The sequence below is a fragment of the Stegodyphus dumicola genome, chromosome 6 (assembly GCF_044657685.1).
Source record: "Stegodyphus dumicola isolate Sdum_Otavi_A_Nest chromosome 6, ASM4465768v1".
Lineage (NCBI taxonomy): Eukaryota > Metazoa > Arthropoda > Arachnida > Araneae > Eresidae > Stegodyphus > Stegodyphus dumicola.
In genome coordinates this window covers 192,718,995-192,740,577 of record NC_140773.1, presented here as the reverse complement: position 1 = coordinate 192,740,577, position 21,583 = coordinate 192,718,995, and the positions used below count along the sequence as shown (strand labels likewise).

Here is a 21,583-nt window from a genome sequence, read left to right as displayed (position 1 = left end):
TGTTTGTGTGTAATTTTATTACGTTTTAAAACTGGTTTCTAAGTGAGGACTTTCTAAGGGAAACTGGCTCGTATACAAGTTACACATGTGGAAAGCCATGAAAACGCCGGCCAGATCGTTCCCGGGATTCAAACCTCGGAACAAACTACCTGCGTTCAGCGACTCTACCGCTCGGCAGCTGGTGGGCTTGTTAGTAGAATTATACTGCATTATTATTGTATTATGCTATAAAGTAACAAAGCTATAAGACTGAGGGTTTGTTCATGGAATAGTACTTTTGTAACCTATTATAGTATTAAAACATCATTGTTTCTTTGCAAATTTAACAAAAAGAATACTGTTCATAGCATTCTCATTTTTATATTGTAAAAGAGATATTGATTATTATTAGTTTTCTATTTAAAATGTGTCGAAACGCTGGTTTGACAAGGACTTCAACTGCAGGACACCTACACTGATTATTTTTACTTTAGTTCTTGCACAGTGAAAATATTACTATTTTTTAATTATTTTCACAGAATAAAATCTTTTGAGAAGGAAGAATATTTAAACTGAGCAGTTCTTATATATATAAAAAAATTCAAATAACAGCAATGTAATATTAAAAAAAAAGGTATTAGTAATTGTGTGATAAAAATTGCAAAACGAATTAATCACACATACAGGATAGATTAGTTTAATTTTGATTATATATTTTATATTGAAAAAATATTTTCTTTCATGTTAATTATAGAATAAATTATTTAAAATAAAGCATTTTGATGCGTGTGATAGTTGAATGCAGCAGCAATCGGCCATACTGTAATAGCAAATGAATTTTATTTCTTTTCCTGAAAGAAATAATTTTCATAGTAAAAGAAAATAAAAATAGGGAAAAAATAGTAAGAAAGAAATATTTTCTTTCTAATTTCTTATTTAAAGAAATATTTTTCCGATAGTAACTGTAAAATAAATTTCGGGAAAACAGTTTTAATGTAAGCATGGGGGAAAAAAAATTAGTTTGCTATTAGATTGTAATGCAAATTAATCATATTATAAATTTAAATGATTAAAATTGTTTATTTCTAAAAGGATTTGAAGTAAGCTTAATTCATTTACTTTTATCGATTTACCATTGCTTTCGTGGTATCCCATATCACTCTTTATTTCTTAGCTCTAAATTCCTGCGTTAAGTTTCCCCTTAAAAAACAGAATTTTCCTTCACATAACACAGCAGCGTGTTGGTCATAATACTGTTTTGTGCAATTTTTTCGGAACTACAAATGCAGTGTGTGAGTTACTGAAATAATGGGAGAATATTCCTAGAACTTCAGCCAGCGCGCGTTATAAATTTCGTCACTTGTCTGTACTGCGATTGGTCTAAAGCTCCTTGAAGCCTTGTCCCCTTTCAGTAAAGTGAAATGGACCCACCCGCCCACCAACTGAAGACCACAGAATGGCTTTCTCCGATAAGTTGTTGATGGCTGTCCATACCGGTTTTTTTGAGTCAATATTGTTCGCTTAAGTTGTAGACAGATCCAGTGATCATAGAATAGGCGTCCTGGTTCAGAAACAGGTTGTTTTATTTACTTCTTTCATTGCACCCTGATGACAATACAGCAAAAGATATAAATTTCATTTTTGTTTTCGGCATGTTTTGCCCCCTATTTCTTGCAGTTTACGACTGTGCTTCTGTGTTTTTTATGTGAATTATTCTGAGTTGTGTTGAGTTTTAGATGTATTTTTTAAAATTTTATTTTGCATTATTATTATCACTTGCTATTGCTATCAGCATGCAACTGGATTAGGTTTTGAACTGCTTTGTATTTATTCATAAATATGTAAATACAGTCAAAAGTCGTTAATCCGGACTCGTAGGGACTTCGGCGATTCCGGATTATCGATTTTTCCGGATTATAGATCATCAGTTTAAATCTGGTAAAATGGCATGCAGAAATTATAAAATTAAAAATATGAAACCGTAATTTACGAAATAAAGAACAATTATGATCTAAAGGGTATCAAAATTTACAAAAAAAAGCTTAATATTTATTTGTTTACTTTATTAAACATTTCTTTCAATGTAAGTTGTTTAAGTTGCTTCGTTTTTTATGTGATAATACATTCTCTTTAATTCTATAAACAGACATAATTTCGTGTTCAGTTACAAAGTTCCGCTGTTCAAGTCCTATAATTGCTGTGTGGAATACCGACTAATTTGTCAATCGAAATTTTTTCGTTTTCAATAACCTCTGTCACTTTCTTTGCTATCTGAAGCGAATTATAATGACGAGGCATTTGATTTAAATCATATCAAAGACAGAGTACATTGAGATGAAATACTACATTGAGTAAGCAATTATAAGCCAAATAAAATAAAAACATCTGCCCTTAAGATAAGGATAGTGCTGACAGATCAACTTCCAATTCATTGCACACCGCTGCGGGGTTCAAGATAAACAATGTTTAGATAAACAAATGTTAAAGTTTACATAAACAAACGTTAAAGTTTAGATAAACATCCATTTTTTGCAGCAATTCCACTTTTTGTTTAATGGACTCCGAAAGATACTTTTGCTTTGTATATCCTTTACATATTAGTAAATATATATCGGAAATTCTATTTGACATAATCGAAAGTTCAAGCTTACTTTTATCAAATTGCTCTAACAGTCTGCAAAAAATAATAATCCGGATCCAATTCGAAGATTAAGGAACAACGCAATCTGCAACATTGACTGAAATAGATAATTAGATAATTTTAGCTTAGCTTATCCCGTCCGTTGTACATTAAACGCGCATTCGTAAATGTATTTTGCGCACACGCAAATTCGCAGCGGTAAAAGTCTTACGCTGCGCAGAAAGTTTGTAGCTTTGAGGTCCGGATTATGGGTGTCCGAATTAACGACTTTTGACTGTATAATAAAAAGCTGCTTTTCCCTGGATGCACAAGTTTGTAAACTAAATCTTGAAAATATCATTGCAGCTTGCCCATTCTGCCACCAGAAACCTATATAAGCACAAAACTATAAATGTTCATTAGGAATTTTAACCTTTCAGCCATTGAGTGCTTTTAACTAATATTTAATGTTCCATTTTTCTTTGTTTTTCTTTCAATGATGATCAAATCAAAGACATTAACAAAGTCCTAGTTTACTGCTAATAACCATCTGGAGCAATATTTCTTCATAACTTATTATTTAAAGTAGATGTTGAACTTTTATGTACTTTTAAATTAGGCAAACTTAACATTTTCCCATTGAAGAATTTTAATATATTAAACCAAGATGCTTATAAAATATTATTACATTTGTGAACTTGAGGTTAAAATTATAAACAAAAAAAAAATTGTGTCTGTTACTTCAAAATAAAATTTGGTAACTGTCTTTACAGGCTTTGAAAAGCTTTATATGAATTTCATCTTCATTTGCCAACAAATGAAAATTTATGTTTCAAATGAATTCATTGTATATGATGATTTCAACATATTTTAAAATACAGAATACATAATTATCTAATTCACATGAACTATTTATTGCACTGTAACAAATGTATGTATTACTGCTATTTTAAATGAAATTTTCAGTACTCAAATTTTGCTATACAGTAATAAGGCCTTCTTCTTTGAAGCACTGCAACTGTAACCATATTTGATTTTTAAATGCTCTCAGAAGTTCATTCACTAACCTAAAATAAAGAAATTTAATTATGAAATAAACACAAAATTTCATATCAAAGATAAAATGACCCAAAATTAATGGAAAAGATTCATTTTATTATACACCAAATCAACTCAAGGTGTAACACATAAATTTAATTACTGCAGTTATGATCTACACTAATATTAAAAAAATTAGGAAACATTACAGCCATTTGATAATTTAAGCTTTCTAAATTTTAGCGTTTCTTATATTAAGTGCTGATTTATCCTAATGGGTAGCATAATTCTAATATAGATGTAAAATGCCTGGAATTATTTGTAAAATATTTTGCTTGCGTATTTTAATAATTACATATCAAAAGAGATAGGTGATATTTACATAAGATAATGTTTACAAGGTTTACTTCTGTAAATAGACATATGTCTAAGATATGCTGTCCGAAAGACACCAAACTCTGAAATTAGAGTGCTACTCAGCTGTATTTGTATATTGTGTAGCATTAACACTGATCTCACAGCTGCTCTTTTCTCAAGAACAGCACATCATTTTGTTACTTTTTTGTGAACAGAAGAGTGAACCAATATTTTGTGTGTTCAGCAATTATTTATATTTTGAAAGGATCTTGAAGTGCAGTGTGTTTGTATGAAGTTTTGCATAAAACTGGCATTATTAAACATTTACTTCAATGAAAATATCAGACTTACTCTGCATCTTTGGGATTTGGAAATGGCTTTAATTTCCCACGGCACATCATGAAGTATTTACTGAAATAATACACAATGATATAATTAGCTAGAGCATAAAACATTTTTAAATATGTATATTTTTACTTTCAAAATATTCCATTTTGCATATGCAACCTTCTTTTCCTGTACATACACACGCATGTGCATTTTAATAAAGTTTTAAAACCATTCATTCATTTGAAGAGTTTTTTTTCAGTGTTGTCTATAAATGGTTCGCTACAGTATTTTTGTATATTTTGGCTATTCTAATTAGCAGCATCATTCTAAACTTCTTTAATCTTAAGTTGCTGCTGAGAGATAAACTTTTTATGCTAATCAACATTCCTCATGCACACACACTCCATTCATATACTGAACTAATTTGAATGACGTTACTATATTTGCGCACTTTCATAAAGTTTTCATAATTTTTACAAAAACTCTTCTAGTTTTCAGAGCTTGAGTGTAAAATTCATTTTTTATTTAGGTGCCAAAATTGTGTTTGTTGGGCATTTTAAAGCATGTACTCTTGGCAAACATTAGGATTATCATCTGAATTCTTTGAGAAAATTCTTCTCTTTCTGAAATTTGAAGTTTTTTATAGTGCGCTGATAAAACTGGCAGTTTTAAAATATATTTGTCAACTAGAAGTTTGATATGGTGATATGCAAGTTTCATGGTAGTTGTTTTTAATATATTATCATTATATCATTGAAATAACAGTAACATATTAATATTATATTTTTGGGAAAAATATATTAAAATAAAACAATTTTATTTTCCTTTGTCATGTTTTCTGGTACCTTTAAATATCTTGATTTTAAAATTTAAACAAGAAAATAGCTAATAAACAAAGTTCCCAAATTACATTTTAACAAAACAAAGAAAACAAAATCCGAGAGGTTTTCAGATTTTAAATTACATACAAAGGGATTTTTTTTTAACATTTTGTCTGTTACCTTTATTTGTTATACATAACACGTTCTTCGCACTTAAACCATAAAATTCAGTTCAAGAGCAATATCGCAAAATAGTTTTAAATTGAGCATATGTTTAAAATTTTCGATACAGAGTCTTGTGCGCTGGAGATTTCCCCCCCCCCCCCCGTACAACATTGCCATTGCTCGCTTTGAAATCCTTTCATATACTGAACTAATTTGAATGATGTTACTATATTTGCGCACTTTCATAAAGTTTTCATAATTTTTACAAAAACTCTTCTAGTTTTCAGATCTTGAGTGTAAAATTCGTTTTTTATTTAGGTGCCAAAATTGTGTTCATTGGGCATTTTAAAGCATGTACTCTTGGCAAACATTAGGATTGTCATCTGAATTCTTTAAGAAAATTCTTCTCTTTCTGAAATTTGAAGTTTTTTTATAGTGTGCTGATAAAACTGACAATTTTAAAATATATTTGTCAACTAGAAGTTTGATATGGTGATATGCAAATTTCATGGTAGTTGTTTTTAATATATTATCATTATATCATTGAAATAACAGTAACATGTTAATATTATATTTTGGGGAAAAATATATTAAAATAAAACAATTTTATTTTCCTTTGTCATGTTTTCTGATACCTTTAAATATCTTGATTTTAAAATTTAAACAAGAAAATAGCTAATAAAGCAAAGTTCCCAAATTACATTTTAACAAAAAAAAGAAAAGAAAATCCGAGAGGTTTTCAGATTTTAAATTACATCCAAAGGGATTTTTTTAACATTTTGTCTGTTACCTTTATTTATTATACATAACACGTTCTTCGCACTTAAACCATAAAATTCAGTTCAAGAGCAATATCGCAAAATAGTTTTAAATTTTCGATACAGAGTCTCGTGCGCTGGAGATAATAATTTTTTTTTTTTTTTTTTTTTTTCCCCCCTGTACAACATTGCCATTGCTCGCTTTGAAATCCTTGAGTTTGTTAATAAAAAATTCATTAAAGTTTTACAAAATATGAAATCGATAATAAAACAAATTTCAAATTTGTGCTCCCACATGCCCATATTCACAGTAGGACTACGTCATTCAAAATTCGATAGCTCTATGTACCATTGTTTTATCACAATGTGAGAAATATACATACTTTTATGCAGATTTTTCATTATTTAATTTCTTCAAATATAATGCAGGACTCTAACATTGGGTGGCAACAGTTTGAAAAGAGAAATGGGCATTTATAGTGAACCAACGCAAAACGAAAACAATAGTCCTTCAGGGACAAAGCCCCTTTGGACTAAAAAAAAAACTAATTATACTAAAATTAATTTCATCTAATTTTCCATTTTTTATGGTAAATGTTTTACCCATGTAATTGTTTCATGTGTTGATTTAGTCTGTAAAATTCACTGTCTGTTTCTTAATATTTTACTCTTACTTAACTGGCAGGTTTGTAGCAGAGAAGTAATGAAAGAAAGCATAAAAGTAACCTTATTAAAATGTCTTGATCTGATTTTAAAACTTATAATTATTATGCTATGTTTATTAAAGAACTACCAGTAAAAAATTCTTTCCTTCCTAAGATAACTTGTGATTGTAAAATGTGAAATATCAAAAGAAATTATTAATTTTTCTTTTGAATTCCTTTTGCATATTTAACTATGCATAAAAATCTATATTAATGAATAACAATTAAAAAACTGTTTAAAAATGCATTCTCTCAATAACAAAAGGATGTATAGAATGCCTCTAAAAGAGTAAATTGCCAGTGATTAAAATTTGCCAACAACATGAAAAATCTGAAAATATCAGATATGATTAAAGAGAAGAAAGGATAATGTCACAAAGTTGTTGATGGTTGGCTTTCAGCATAGATGACACTGCCAAATAATAAAATACACTTCAGTTTTTCAGACTCCAAATGCCAAAGTTATCAGAAATTTTGTATGTAGGAAAATTTTACAAATAACTATAAATGGAAAATACTAAATAATCTTGTACTAAACGATTATTTTCATTAAATTTATTGTAATTAAAAACTAGATGTTTATCTTATTTTATTGTGATAAGAAAGAACCAGACAAAGATATATTTATAGTATTAATATTTCACTGGCTATTTGAATTTTATTATTAAGTTATTTGAATATGGCAAAGTACACTACAGCTATTTGCCTACAGGAAGGGATGCATTCGTGGAGCACTTAATGCAATTTAGCTCATATTCATGTTAAGCATGGAGAAAATTAACTATGCAGCTACCCTGTTTGTCTGGGATCAAAGCCAGGTCGAATTCCTAGTATTCAGTGGTCTTAACCACTTGACCATTAATGAGGCAAACTTTTAGTGATTACATTAGACTGTATAAATATTTTTAATGAAGGACCATATCAAAATAATCTAACAATATTATTGATCATATGTGTATTTTCACTTAAGAGTACTTTTAGCAAGTATTTTTGTGAAACATCTACATCTATTGATTACATCTTTTTATTTTATTTTTTTAATAACATGCACATAATTATTCACAGCAATCAACAAAAATATATAATGTCTAATACTAAGATAATTTTGATAAAATGTTAATGACTTGTAACTTACCTAGTATTAGTTGTTTTATAAGCAGACATTGCATCTTCTAGGGCTCTGATATTCAATGTTGCCTGCAATTACAATCATTGAAATTAGAAAGTAACAAATATTGATAAGTTAAAATTCATATTAAAAGTAAATTCGATCAGAAAGAGAAGAAATAAGTTTTCATTCATCTACCTGAATATTAGAATTTCCTTCATAACTATCAATACATTCATATAATCTAGCTAATTCCTCAACAACTGCTTCTACAACTCTGGTAAGCACTTTGCTGACAAATGGAGGTGAAACTGCAAATACCTGAAAAGGAAGTCGTGTTGCAAATTTTAATTGAAATATTCTAGTTAACAATAGTTCAGTAATAAGAAATTTCTATTTAAAAACAAATACTAAATTCATTAGAAAAATTACCTCTGCATGTATCTCTATCATATCCATTATTGTTTGCTTTATATATACACTGACACCTGTAATAATCAAATAGGAATTAAAATTGCTGTTAATTAGGACAGTAATTTAAAATGAAATAGGTAAGTGAATTTTCTTTTACCTGTAGGTTTGTAATCTGATTCCCAGCTGAAACAACCAGCATACATTCTTGGTTCAATTGCTCCAACTATAGGATCACATTTTCTTTCAACGTATGAATTAAGAAGTTTATCACGGACTTCTCGAAATCGAGCTTGACTACTCTGTTGAAAAAAGTCTTGAAAATTAATACATCTGACATTTTTAGATTGAAAGCAAAGTGATAAATATAAAGCCACCCATCAACTTACAAATGTAATGGACTTAAATATAATTCTTATCACCAAAGCATTATCAGACAAAAAGAAATTTGTAACTGGCTGCTAAAGTGAAATTCTATCAATTTAACACAATTCCTATCAAAATATCACTTGAAAATTACATATTTTATATGCCTAAGACTAATGTTTTGTAAACATATGTATAAAAAAGAGTATGGAAAAATTGTGATATAAAAATATATGGATATGATCACATATGTTTATTGCAAAGTAATATAAGTCAGAAGTCTCAAACTGTATGCAGGCTGAATGTTTGATCGATCTGAAAGCAGATGATGGAGCAGAACTTTTTATAGCAAAATTTAAAAACACTTAATAATAATAATATTAATTTAAAATTTTGCTTAATGTTTATAGAAATACATATAAATAATAAAAACACAAAGGAAAGAATTCAAATTTATATTTATTTTCTATTTTAAGTCTAAAGATTGGTATATGCAAAAAATTTCTGTTGGTTACCTTGCATTTACAGCTAAAAATTAAATTTTAGACTGACCTTTATTTCAGATAATTAAAGTATGTTGAATTAACCACTAAATTACTTACTTTTAACCTAAACTAGGAACTTCAGAATACTGAAGCACCATCAGCTGTTGGCTAGCAAATTAAATTTACTGGCTGTACGAAATCCCCCACATTACCCTAGTCACTTGGCCTGTAAATACATTTTCCAGAGTGACAATAACAGAGTATTTTTAACTGTATTTTTTTCCCCTTCTGAAGTGCACATAGTAATTTGTATTTTTCAGTTGTATCGTCTGTGATATGTAAGTAATGTGAGAATAAAGATTTATTAACATAAGTGAAGAATATTTCTTAAAGAAAGTAAGTTAAGCTAACATTTCAGAAGTGAAATTAACAAGAATTATTACAAAAGATTTAACAGTGTATTGCCTTAATGTACATTAAGCCTAAACTGAATGCAGAAGCTAGTCAAAACTGAAAGTAGAAAGGTACTTGTATTTATAAACTGTTTATATTATGTCTAAGTATTAAACTGAAAGAACTTAAGTATAATTATTGTTATATTATTTGAAAATTGAAGATGGCTTATTTGGCAAGGGAAAAGAAATGTGACTTAAAAGAACTTGCCTTCGAACTTGATGTAAATGTCCCTTCTGATATTAAAATTGTAGGCTTAAGGGATATGATTTTGAATAGTAAGAACTATAATGAAGACTTTACTAAACAAATGCTAGATAGAATTATAAATGATCGTTTAGACAGGGAAAAGTTAGAAAGCAAAGAGCATTTGAACTCGAAAAGATGGAAATTTTAGAAAAAGATAAGCAAAGAACATTTGAACTCGAAAAATTGAAAATAGAAGTGGAAATCAGTAGTAGTAATGTAAATGATTCTGTTCCTTCTAATGTTAGTAAAAGTAATTTTTGTGATATTTGTAAATTGATGCATAAGTACGATTTGAATGAAGGTGATATAAGTTTTTATTTAGTCTTATTTGAGAGATAGGCACGACATATTAAGTTAGAAGAACAAAATTGGGTTTCTCAGCTATTGGGTCTATTGCCTTATGAAATAACTCAATTAATTTCCTGTGAATCAGAAGAAAAAGCTAATGATTATAAGACCGTTAAACAACTGCTATTGAGAAAATTTAAATTAAGCCCTGAACAGTTTCGGCAAAAGTTCGTTGATCACATTAAAACGTTGCATAATGCATGGAGGGACTTCACGTTTTAATTAAAAAATTATTTTGAAGAGTGGCTTGCTGGATTAAATGTAACAGATTTTGAATTCTTTAAAACAGCTTATTATTATGGATCAATTAAAGAAAAGGGTCCCTGCTGCTATACGAAATCGTTTCATTGATGATTGATCTAAATTCATTAATCCTGAGGAGATGACTGAAAAACTAGATGAATATGAAAATATTCGGGCAGAGATAAAAGTACTTCAAGTAGAAAATAAAACTTTTAGGCATAATTCTAATTCTAGATTTTATTCCTAATTTACCTAAATTTGGTTCTAAATTTTATAAAGAATCCTATAATCAGTATTCAAAAATGTTAACGATTCTATGCAGACAGATGGTAATTTCAAAGTGGGTTTTAAAAACAGTTTGGATAATAAATATAATTTGAGAGATAAATTTTATAAAATAAACGAAAGGAAAAGGGAATATAATTTTGGTGTCCACAATGAAAAGGGGGAGCCGAAATGCTTCAATCGTAATGATTATGGACATATACCGACGGCTTATCCTCAACCTAAAAAAGAAACTATTTGCAGGAAATGTAATGAAAAGGGTCATACTTTTAAAAAGTGTACGTCTAAGAGTTCAAACTTGACAAATGTTAAAAAATAATTTATCCATGAACCAGAATTCAGCTATTTCACCAACTGTATATTTAAAGTATGCTCGTATCATTAATGGAGAAGAAATTACTGCAATCACAGATACGGGTTCTAGTTCATGTTTATTGAAACAGACTGTGGCTAGGAAACTGAATCCTATTATACAACCCGATATGGAGGAATTGTTTGGCTTTGGAAACCAGAGTAAACCAGCCGCTAGAACATTGGGAAAAGTAAATGTTAATTTAGAGATTGATAATGTGGAAGGAAAGGACATTACAGTTCTAATTGTAGGAGATGAAACGCAAACATGCGACTTATTAGTTGGTCGAACATGGATTGATTTGCCATATATTGCATATGCCAAGATAGGTAATACCTTGCACATACACCAAGCTAATGATTGTCCATTTTCACAGTTGCAATATGACATCAACATTCCATGAATTAAACTGAAAGCTTCCCAAGAAACTGAAATCGAAAGTAATACAGTTAATTTCGTGAAAGTTAAAACTGATGAAATAAATAACAGTTATGTTTTAATAAGTTGATCGGATGATGAGTTGGACACATTTTTGGAAGTAATACAGGGAGAAACAGCGATACCAGTCACTAACTACAGTGATATAAAATTAATTTTGAGAGAGAATCAATGTATCGGTAGAGCGGAAGTAGCAGAATTAGTTCAATCAAGTTCAAATCAAAAGGAAATAATGTTAACAAATGAAATTAAGAAGTTTAAGAGACTGATTACTTTAGAAGAAATTAAAGTTAATAACAATATTATGTCAGAGAGAAAATGGGAAGTTTTAGATTTGATAAATGAGTACCGAGATTGTTTTGCATTAAATACAGAGAAATTAGGGTGTACAAACTTAACAAAAATGGATATTAAAGAAATTGAAGGGAGTAAGCCTATTTGCATGAAGTCGTATAAAACTAATGCCAAGGAGCATGCTTCTATAAAGAAGATAATAAATGAATGGAAGAAATGTAGAATTGTTACTGAAACAAGATCTCCGTATGCTAGTCCAGTTTTACTCATAAGGAAAAAGACAGGTGAACTTCGATTAGTGGTAGATTATAGAAAGTTGAATTTGCAAACTGTTAAAGATAAATTTCCACTTCCTAAGATAGATGATCTTCTTGAATTAATGAGTGTAAAGTTTTCACTACATTGGACTTAGTGCATGGATATATTTACAGATTCCTTTAACTGAAGAAGTGAAACTGAAAACAGTTTTTATCACTCCAGGTGATATTAGTCAATTTGTACGTATCATCTTTGGGCTAGCTAATGCTCCTGCAGAATTTCAGAGACTCAATAATCAAGTTTTAGGTCCATTGCTTAATAAAGAAGTATTATGCTATTTGGATGACATATTAATTCCGGCTAAATCTTGGGAAGAAATGATGGAAAAACTTAGAAAAGTGTTTGATCGATTGAAAGAAGCAAAGCTGACATTGAAACTGACAAAATGCGAATTTGGAAAAGATGAAGTTGAGTATTTGGGATTTCTGATAAAATCGAATGGTATGGAATCTGGACCAAGAAAAGTACGAGCCATATTAAACTCTCATAAACCAACCAATGAACATGAAGTTAAACAATTTTTAGGTCTTACAAGTTTCTTTAGAAGGTTTGTACCAAAATATGCAGAGAAAGCTGAGCTGTTAACGAGACTGACGAGGAAGGATGAAACATTTCGTTGGAAGGAAGATCAGCAAGAAGCATTCAGTACTTTTAGCTGATGTCATATTAAACCATTTAACTATGAACCAGTAAGACCATTTAACTAATGAATCAGTACTAGCATTATATAATCCGGAAGCAGAGACTGAAGTGTACACAGACGTGAGCAGCAAAGGGCTTGCAGGAATGCTGTTGCAAAAAGGTGAAGATAAAAAGTGCCATTTAGTTGTGTAAGTAAAAAAACAACAGAAAAGAATTATCATTCAAGCAAATTAGAATTAATGGCTATAGTTTGGACTTTGACACGACTTCGACAATTTTTAATTGGAATCCGATTTATGGTAATTACAGAGACTGCCAAGCTTTAGTTTATTTAAACAAGAAGAAAACTTCAAATCCTCAGATAGCAAGGTGGAGTAATCTGTTCCAAGAATACAATCTTGAAATAAAGCAGAGACAAGGTTAAAAAATGAGTCATGTAGATGCATTGAGCCGATCGCCAGTTGATCAGCCAGAAGAAACTTTATAATTGAAAACAACTTGGAAGTTTGTTTCATGCTAGATGTAAGAATAATCGATTGTTTCGTAAAGTAAAAGATCAGGAAAAGGAGAAATTGTTATATGTCATACCTAAGTCGAAGAGAAAAGGTATTGTAGTAAAATTTTATGATCTTTTGCGACATTTTTCAGCAGATAGAACTGTTTCCAAAATCAAGGAGTCATACTGGTTTAAAGGAATGAAACGATATGTTATGCATCACATTTCGATGTATTTCGAATGCCTAGTGGTAAGAAACAAGGAGTACTGCATCCAATTAGACCTGGTAGAAGACCTTCTGCAATTATGCAAATTTAGGACCATTCGTAAAAAGTTCAAGAGGAAATACAGAATTATTTGTAATAATTGATAATTTTACAAGATTTGCATGCTTATATCCTATGAAAAGTACTGCAACCAAGTATGTGTTAGTTGCATTGAAGAGTTTTGTAGATGATTTTGGGTAGAAAAAATTATCAGCGATAGAGGAACATGTTTCACAGCGAAGGAATTTCGAGCGTACTGTCCAAATAATGGAATCAGTCATATGCTCAATTCAATTCAACATCCAAGTGGTATTGGAATGGTGGAAAGAGCAAATCGAACAATTTTGGCTACGATTAAAATAAGTACAGAAAATCTGAATTGGAGGAACTGGGACAAAAAGATTAAGGAATGCGAAAGAAATCTAAATAATATGATAAATAAGACTACAATTAAAACCTCTTTTTGAAATGCTTCACGGTTATTCACCAAAATTAAACAACGGATTGATGAGGTTGATTACAGATGAAGACGCAAATGAATAGGAGAATCCATTAATCTAACAGAATGAAGCTAGAAAGAGAATTGAAGATATGCAGATGAAAATGAAAGCAAATTATGACAAGAAGAAAACATTTCGAACATTCGAACGAGGAGTAATAGTAGTTATGAGAAGAGTACCTAAATCAACTGAAGAATCAACCAAAACACAACAAAAGTATCGAGGACCTTTGGTAGTTACAGAAGTTTTGCAAAGTGATACCTACAGAGTGACTCAATTAGAAGAGAAGGTGAAAGGACGTGTCTTTAGTATGACAGCTCATGTGAGACAATTAAAGGCATGGCAGTGTCAAACTGAATCAGAGAAGGACGATGATGATGGTGATGACATAAGTGTTGCTGGGGATAACGATAACAACACGTTGCATATTACTCAAACTAGGACATGGAAAAAGTCTAGAAAATAACGGTGAAACTATATAACAGTTAAAGACTTTCGAACTTTAGATTTTAATATTACAGATTTAATTTTTTGCAGGTATAAGTTCTTAATGTTCCAAGATCATAACAAAAATCAGGATGCCTGAATGTAAACGGGTTTTTTTTTAATATATTTTCCTGAGTGACAATAACAAAGTATTTTTGAATGGTAATTTTTTTTTTCCCCTGAAGTGTGCATAATAATTTGTATTTTCCAGTTATACCATCTCAGTGATATGTAAGTAATGCGAGAATAAAGATTTATTAACATAAGTGAAGAATATTTCTTAAACAAAGTAAGTTAAGCTAACACATATAGTAGCAAAGTCCCAACCTATTCATTCTAACGTTTTTCTTCTTTCAGTAGCAGTCATGTACCTAAGATCAGTCCATATCTTTGTCTTTATAAAGTATCATATTTGCAACAAATACATTATTAAAATGTATTCATGACCTGCTAGTTGCATGCAATCCGTGAATTTAAGACCACTGACATAAGCAATTACAAATTTTCCATACACGATTAAGATAATATCTACAAGCATATTAAAAACATTAACCCAAAATTTTATATTACCATTATATATAAAATAAAAAAAAATTTACACAGACTACATATTTATTAAAAGAAACTTCAGGAAAACTTCATTTTTAAATGCAGTGCTGAATTATAAAAAGAAAATTATTTTTATAAGCATATCAACAAATTTTACCTTAATGACAAGCTGCATGTCAGGATAGCCATACTTGATAAAACTGTCTTGTAGCCTTGGTATGATACTTTTAATTGTATAATTGCAGTTACTCAAAATAATAAGACACTTTGCATCCTATATATATTACAAAAGAATTTTCCAAATTAGTAATTCTGCAAGTAACAGCAATGAAATTCAAAACTTGAAAATTTTACTGAAAAGGAATAATAATAATAAAAAGTTACATCAGATGGGATATCTGTTTCTTCATCCATAAACATGGACTGGTTCATAGAACTTATTCTGGGTGAAATTTGCTTATTTAACCTAAAGAAAAAGAATATTTCAATCAAATTTGTTAGTATATTTAGAATAAATTTTACCAAATCATCAATTATTTAATTTATTTATTTTTTAATTTTACATCTAATTTTTAATGCAGTTAAAAATTTTCGTAATAGTTTGTAAGAACAGCTGAAACATGAAAACTTATGAACAAAGTATTTGATTGTACACTGAAAGATTGATTCTTGACTAGTGCACACTTTTACAGTGACATCACTATTAATGGGGCAATTAAATTGTCAGAAAATCTTAATTTCATAGATAAAAGAGAATGTATTTTGTGGTCTAAAATTTGTAAACAAACTTAAGAGACTGAACATTACTTAAATTACTTTAGCCAATGCCAGGCCTTGTCAGTTCTGCTATTTGGCAACGAGCTTCCCAGTATAGGCTGGATGTGATGGTACACTGCAAGAATGATGTATTGGCAAGCTCACTGCATCTTCATAAATGATCTCCGTCCATTCTTCCATCCTAAAAGAATGAGCATGTAACACTGTCCACTAAACCAAAGCAGTGCAAGTTAGCTTGGATTCAGTAATGCTCCTAAATTCTGCCACAACAACTGGTCTGGGTAGAATCTTTGAAATGGGACCTTTTGAAAAAAAAAATATCTCCCATTTCTTTTCTTGACATGTTTTTTTCTTTTGATTTTGCTCTTACCTGAGGCAACAATGATGTGTTTGGCCGATGTTAGGCAGGTTATTCTGTCAAATTTCTGGGGGGGGGTTGTTCTTTTCTTAGGTAACTCATCAGCTAATTCATTCCCATGGATACCAGCATGACTTGGAATCCATTGTAGTTGGACAATCCAACCATCAGTGATAAGTTTGGTGAGGATTTGACATCCATGGTGGATCTTAGTGCAGTAGGTGGCCGTGTTGTTACAAAGAGCAGTGATGGCTGTTTGCAAATCAGTGCTACACGCCAAACACTGATTTTACTCTTCCATTTTATTTTTTTAGCTGCCATGTGGACTGCTATGATCTCCCTACTATAATTGCTCATATTTATACCGACTACGGCACAGAGTTCAAAGAGTTTGCAGTGCACCCCTGCTTACTTTCCACAGCTGCTTATCCTGGATCTGTCAGTATTTGTAGCTACTTTTTTTCAAGGTACCTTGAGTGGATTTTTCAAGAGCCGAGTTCCTAAATTCTTCAGGTATTGCTGTATACTTAAGCACTGTCTGCTGCAGGAGGGACATGTGCTTTATAAACAATGCTGGGAAGACAGTTTGATGATGTCTGAGCGGCTCTGGTGTGCCCATGTTAAACCTGTACTTCATTTTTAATTGTTCAGCGTCTAGTATGAGGTCACTTGAGTCTTGAATCTGACACTGGCTGGTCTATAGCTGTCCCAATGTATAAGATCGATGCATCTTGACTTTACCCAAAATTTAAGACTGAGCTTGTTTCTTCTTGTTTCATAAGGTTTGATGTTTGTTTGTATTTCCATTGCACTTATTGGAGTTGAAAAAGCACCAATGGTTATAAGCCTCAGCGCATTGTTGTGAACCTTGTCAAGCTTTTTTAAAGGTTGGGGTTGCTGGCGAGGGAGATCACTTCGTATGCATAGTCCATAGTTGGTCTGATGTATGTTTTATAGGCAGTTGTCAGAACATCTTTTGTGCAGCCCCACTTATCCCAGTGAGCCATATGAGATGATTTAATGTATTATGTGCACATTCAGCAGTATCTTCAATGTGGTTATTATAATTTCATTATAATCATTTTATTATAATTTGCACATTCTGCAATGTATTTTAGAGTTGTGTTGAGGGTTTTGTCAAGCTGGGTGGTATTTCTAGTGGTAGCCCACAGAATAACATCGTTTACACAAAAAAAGGTACAAGACACCAGTGTCTTTTCAACTGCTATCCTTATGTCATCTAGCATAATGTTGAAAAGGAGAAAGCTGCAGATGGTCCCATATCAAAGGCCTTGCCTTAGTTGCTTACATTGTGATGTTGCATTTACGTGTTTTGTTCGGATCAAGCATTGCACTAGGAAAATTATCCATTTCAGCATGTTTTCTGTCACCTTGTATTCTCTCAGCTTACATAGGAGGAGACTGTTTAGACTTTGTGGTAGGCCACTTTGAAATCAATCAGGACAGGCAAAGTAGACTGTTTGTGATGGAATCCATCTTTGGCCGCATGTGTGAACTTGATAATTTGATTGATTGTTGGGGATAACCCATCTACTTTTCACTGATTTTTCCCTTTGTCTCTAAGAAATTTCATAGCCTGAGTTAAACCATTTTTTCTGCTATTTTCAAGCATGTGCTGATGAGTGACAGAGGCCCATAGCTACCTCTATCATCTTATCACTTCTGAAGTTGTTGGATGGGTTCTTGTAGTTCTCCTCAGGATTTCCCTTTGATCCTCCATATTGACTTTAAGAGAGCTATGAGAGGCATAGTATTTGCACAAACAGTTGACTACTTTGGCCAGGCTGATCAGAGTTCTGCCATTAAAGACCTTAGATTCCCATATGTGGCCTTTCCTCCCTTTGCCCCCTTGAGAGAAATTTATGGGCTTTGATGCCATCTCTTCTAAAGTCAATATTTTCAACAAATTTTCAGCAGGTTTCTCTCTTTGACTCAATGACGGCCCTATTAAGGGTAGCTTGCAACTGAACATATAACACTACACATGGCAAGTGAGAGTGGTTGCTTTTTACAGAATACCAAGATCAAACTCTTACAGAGCTAGTTCTTTCATAGGTCACAATAATGAATAATCCGAGTTATGATACACCATCAGTTTTGGTTTCAAACTGATGTACAATGTAAAAAAAAATTTCAAAAATTCTCAAGACCTTTAGAAACTTTGCTTTCTTAACAGTACATGTCTTAGATGGTTTAAAGCTTTCAGAAGGATGGGAATCAACTGAAGATGATTTCTATTTCAGAAGGCCTTCAATTAAAAAAAAAAAAAAGATAAAAATCTGAACAAAATCAGGGATCCTGTATAGTCAAACCGACAACAGACAGCGAGATTAATTTCAGAAATGTTAAATTGATTCACACGAGGCTGGACATCAGACTTGTATGCTTCACCATCAAAAAGGCATTCCTGTCACCCCTCAGCCTTAAGGCTGTGTTCAGATGGGGTCATAAAGGGCATAAGTGGTTAAAGCCAAGCTGCATTGCCAAGGCAACCAGTCTGTGCTACATCACATAATCTGGTTTAAGGTTCGCGGCACAAAGTTCCAAGTTTTAAACTTTACGCAGAGGTTGGGACAAGAGTCGACCAAGCAGAGCAAAGCTAAAACGAAGTGGCTTCCTTTAGATCATTTCGCTGTTACATCGAAAACGACATTTTTTTTTAATATGGAGCACATTGTATCCGAATGAGTTATAAATCATATCCGAACGAAATAATGAGTTGATCTCGCAAGAAATCTACGATAATGACATGCATTTTTAACGAGTTTTCCCAATAAATTGAAAAATATGTTCACAATAAATAAGCGAAAGTTAAGCTCAGGATCATGCACGCTGTGTATAATCCTGTAGATGATTGATCCCATCATTATTTTTCATTTTATTATGAAAATTCTTTAAAAAATGTATGCTTGCAAAAATTTTATTCTTTCTGTGTAAATTATTATTATTACTTTCTTTCTGTTTATTATTTTTGTGTAAATTATTACTATCATTTTCTTCCTGTTTAATTATTTTTGTGTTTAAGAATATATTTTTTATTATTATTTTATTTTAATTATTTATTTTCTGAAATATTGATTTCTTTCCAAACTTATTACTTCATGAATTAATTTTACTAAAACATCAAATCAATATCAAGAATCTGCTGGGTTTTTTTTTAGTAAAAATATTACTTTTAAAAAAAGAAAAAAAATTTTTTCACTTATTTAAGAATAGTCACAATAGTCAATTCAATGGTGTAAGCTTTGTATAAGTAATAAAAGGTTAATCTTTTGAGAAAATGCTCTTATGAAATCCAAGAAGGAAAAATGTAGTGAAATATCCTTAAAACAACAGCCTAGACAGTTTTGTCTCCTGTTGATGTTCTGTTCTGTTTTTTAATTACGTTCTCCATGAAAGGAATTTACTTTTAAATGAAACTTAATAGCACACATAATTCATAACATAGGCTATAATTTAATGAATAGTATTTGTTATCATTATTATAAACTCTTTATTACTATCATTTGAGTGGAATTTTGATCATTAAATTCATGCTATTTCTCTGGTAGAAATTCCTGGATAAGGTACAAATGTTTATAATTTTGTTATATTTGAAGACTTGGGTACCTAAAATTTGTCAATGTGAAATTACTTTTGAGATATTGATGGTAAATAGAAATGACAGCATATGTTAAAATTAAACTCTTTTGGATGCTTTAATATGCATGTCTGCCAGTGAGTGAAGAATTGTCATAATCTGTCAGCAAATGAAAAATCATTAAAAGTAATTACTTCTGACAACAGACGTGGATGAAACTTACATCTATGACATCTCACAGCACAGCAGAGTTTAATTTCAATTACTCATATGATGTAAACATATCAGTTTGCAGAATTATCCACAAAAATTCCTGAAAGTTAGTGTTCACTATGTACTGTAGTCTTTCGAGTGTAACCCCCTCCCCCCCTTTTTTTTTTCAGAAAAAACATATGAAATTCAGGGGTGTGGCTTATACATGCAAATTAGTAGAAAGAGATGTATACAAACAACTGGCAACACAGCAAATGTATTTAATAACTGAGTATAAAACACATTGTTGGATGAACGTTTCGTAGTATTGTACTAGTTGTGGGACACTAGTATTAGTGATAATTGATACTGGTAGTGCAGCCAATTACTGTAAGTGATCAACAGTGACAGTGAATAAGGAGTTCTAAGCACAGAAACATGTTCCTTTTGATTGAAAATTTTAAAAAAAAACTTAATGTATGGTAAGTACCGTTTTCCACTTAACTGCTTTCACAACCTGCAAAATGGAAAAATATACACAGGCTATCTGTCACTTATCCTCAAGATTTTTTTTTAATTAGGTATAATTAGACTATCGTATTTCTCCTAAGAGAAATTATATATAAAAATTGAAGAAGGTTTTATACATATAAATATGCATGTTTATAGTATAGAGAGTACTACAGTACAATGCAGAAATATTCCATACTGCTTTACACAGAACTTTGTGGTGAGCTGAGAAAGCCATGACACAAAACAAGCAGAGCGAGCGCAGGAAATCAATCAAGCTAGAAAACAGCGTGCAAAATGTGTAGACACATCTACGCATCTGCAAATTTAGCTTCTCTCATTGGTCACAGCTTAGACCCCTGTCTCGAAAGTGTGAACGGAACTCCCATATTTTATGCCCTTATGACTATGCCTTAGTGCTCTTTATGCCGCCATCTGAACGCAGCTTAATATTCACTTGACTAGACCTTAGTCTCTGCAAATTTTTTGTGTTCCACAGAGTGAAAATTTACTTGAAGGGACAGCATTTTGGAACCACAGAAAATATTAAAGACCAGCTGAAAGACATTTTAATTTCAGAATTCTAGTACTGCTCTGAAGAGTAGGAACAACATCTTAAAAAAAGTGTCATTTTTCAAAGGGAACTACATGAAGGAGATTGGGCGAATTTGTAATGAAGATATAAATAAAAGTGTGCCTGGAAGGAATCTCATTATTTTATTTACAGACCTTGTACCTTATTACAGACCTTGTACTTTTGTACAGTAGGTACTGTAGATCATTCACTGGCATTATATTTCTTCAATTAGCTAGACTAGAATTTTATGTCTATGAATAAAGCATTCATCTATAGACCAAAAGGTGAGAAATTCAGTTTCTAGTTTTGCACAGCTAGTTTGTTTAATAATTTTCTAAAATCAATTGGCAAAAAAGGAAAATATATCAATACTTGTCATTAGCTTTTGTTGCTTGGGCCATTTTCTCCAATGAACTAGCAAAAGCTTGTAAAAGACTCTGAGAAGACTGCTTCACAGCAGCTTGCACATTTATTTGCAGAAATATCTATCAGTGTAAAAGACATTAT

At 31.1% G+C, this 21,583-nt stretch overlaps 1 protein-coding gene across 2 annotated transcripts in view; it reads right to left on the bottom strand.

Annotated features, from left to right (window-relative positions):
• Positions 1–3,489: 3,489 nt before the first annotated feature.
• The window catches only part of Sec5 (exocyst complex component secretory 5), a 67,150-nt gene continuing 49,056 nt past the window's right edge, over positions 3,490–21,583 (bottom strand). For both annotated transcript variants that reach the window (XM_035369461.2, XM_035369460.2), the window contains exons 19-27: positions 21,449–21,561; positions 15,446–15,527; positions 15,219–15,335; positions 8,452–8,593; positions 8,313–8,368; positions 8,079–8,201; positions 7,908–7,969; positions 4,346–4,405; positions 3,490–3,666 (exon numbers count right to left, since the gene is read on the bottom strand). In XM_035369461.2, coding sequence (XP_035225352.1) covers positions 3,579–3,666; positions 4,346–4,405; positions 7,908–7,969; positions 8,079–8,201; positions 8,313–8,368; positions 8,452–8,593; positions 15,219–15,335; positions 15,446–15,527; positions 21,449–21,561 — 843 coding nt within the window. In that variant the 3' untranslated portion in view covers positions 3,490–3,578. The remainder of the gene's footprint in view (positions 3,667–4,345; positions 4,406–7,907; positions 7,970–8,078; positions 8,202–8,312; positions 8,369–8,451; positions 8,594–15,218; positions 15,336–15,445; positions 15,528–21,448; positions 21,562–21,583) is intronic.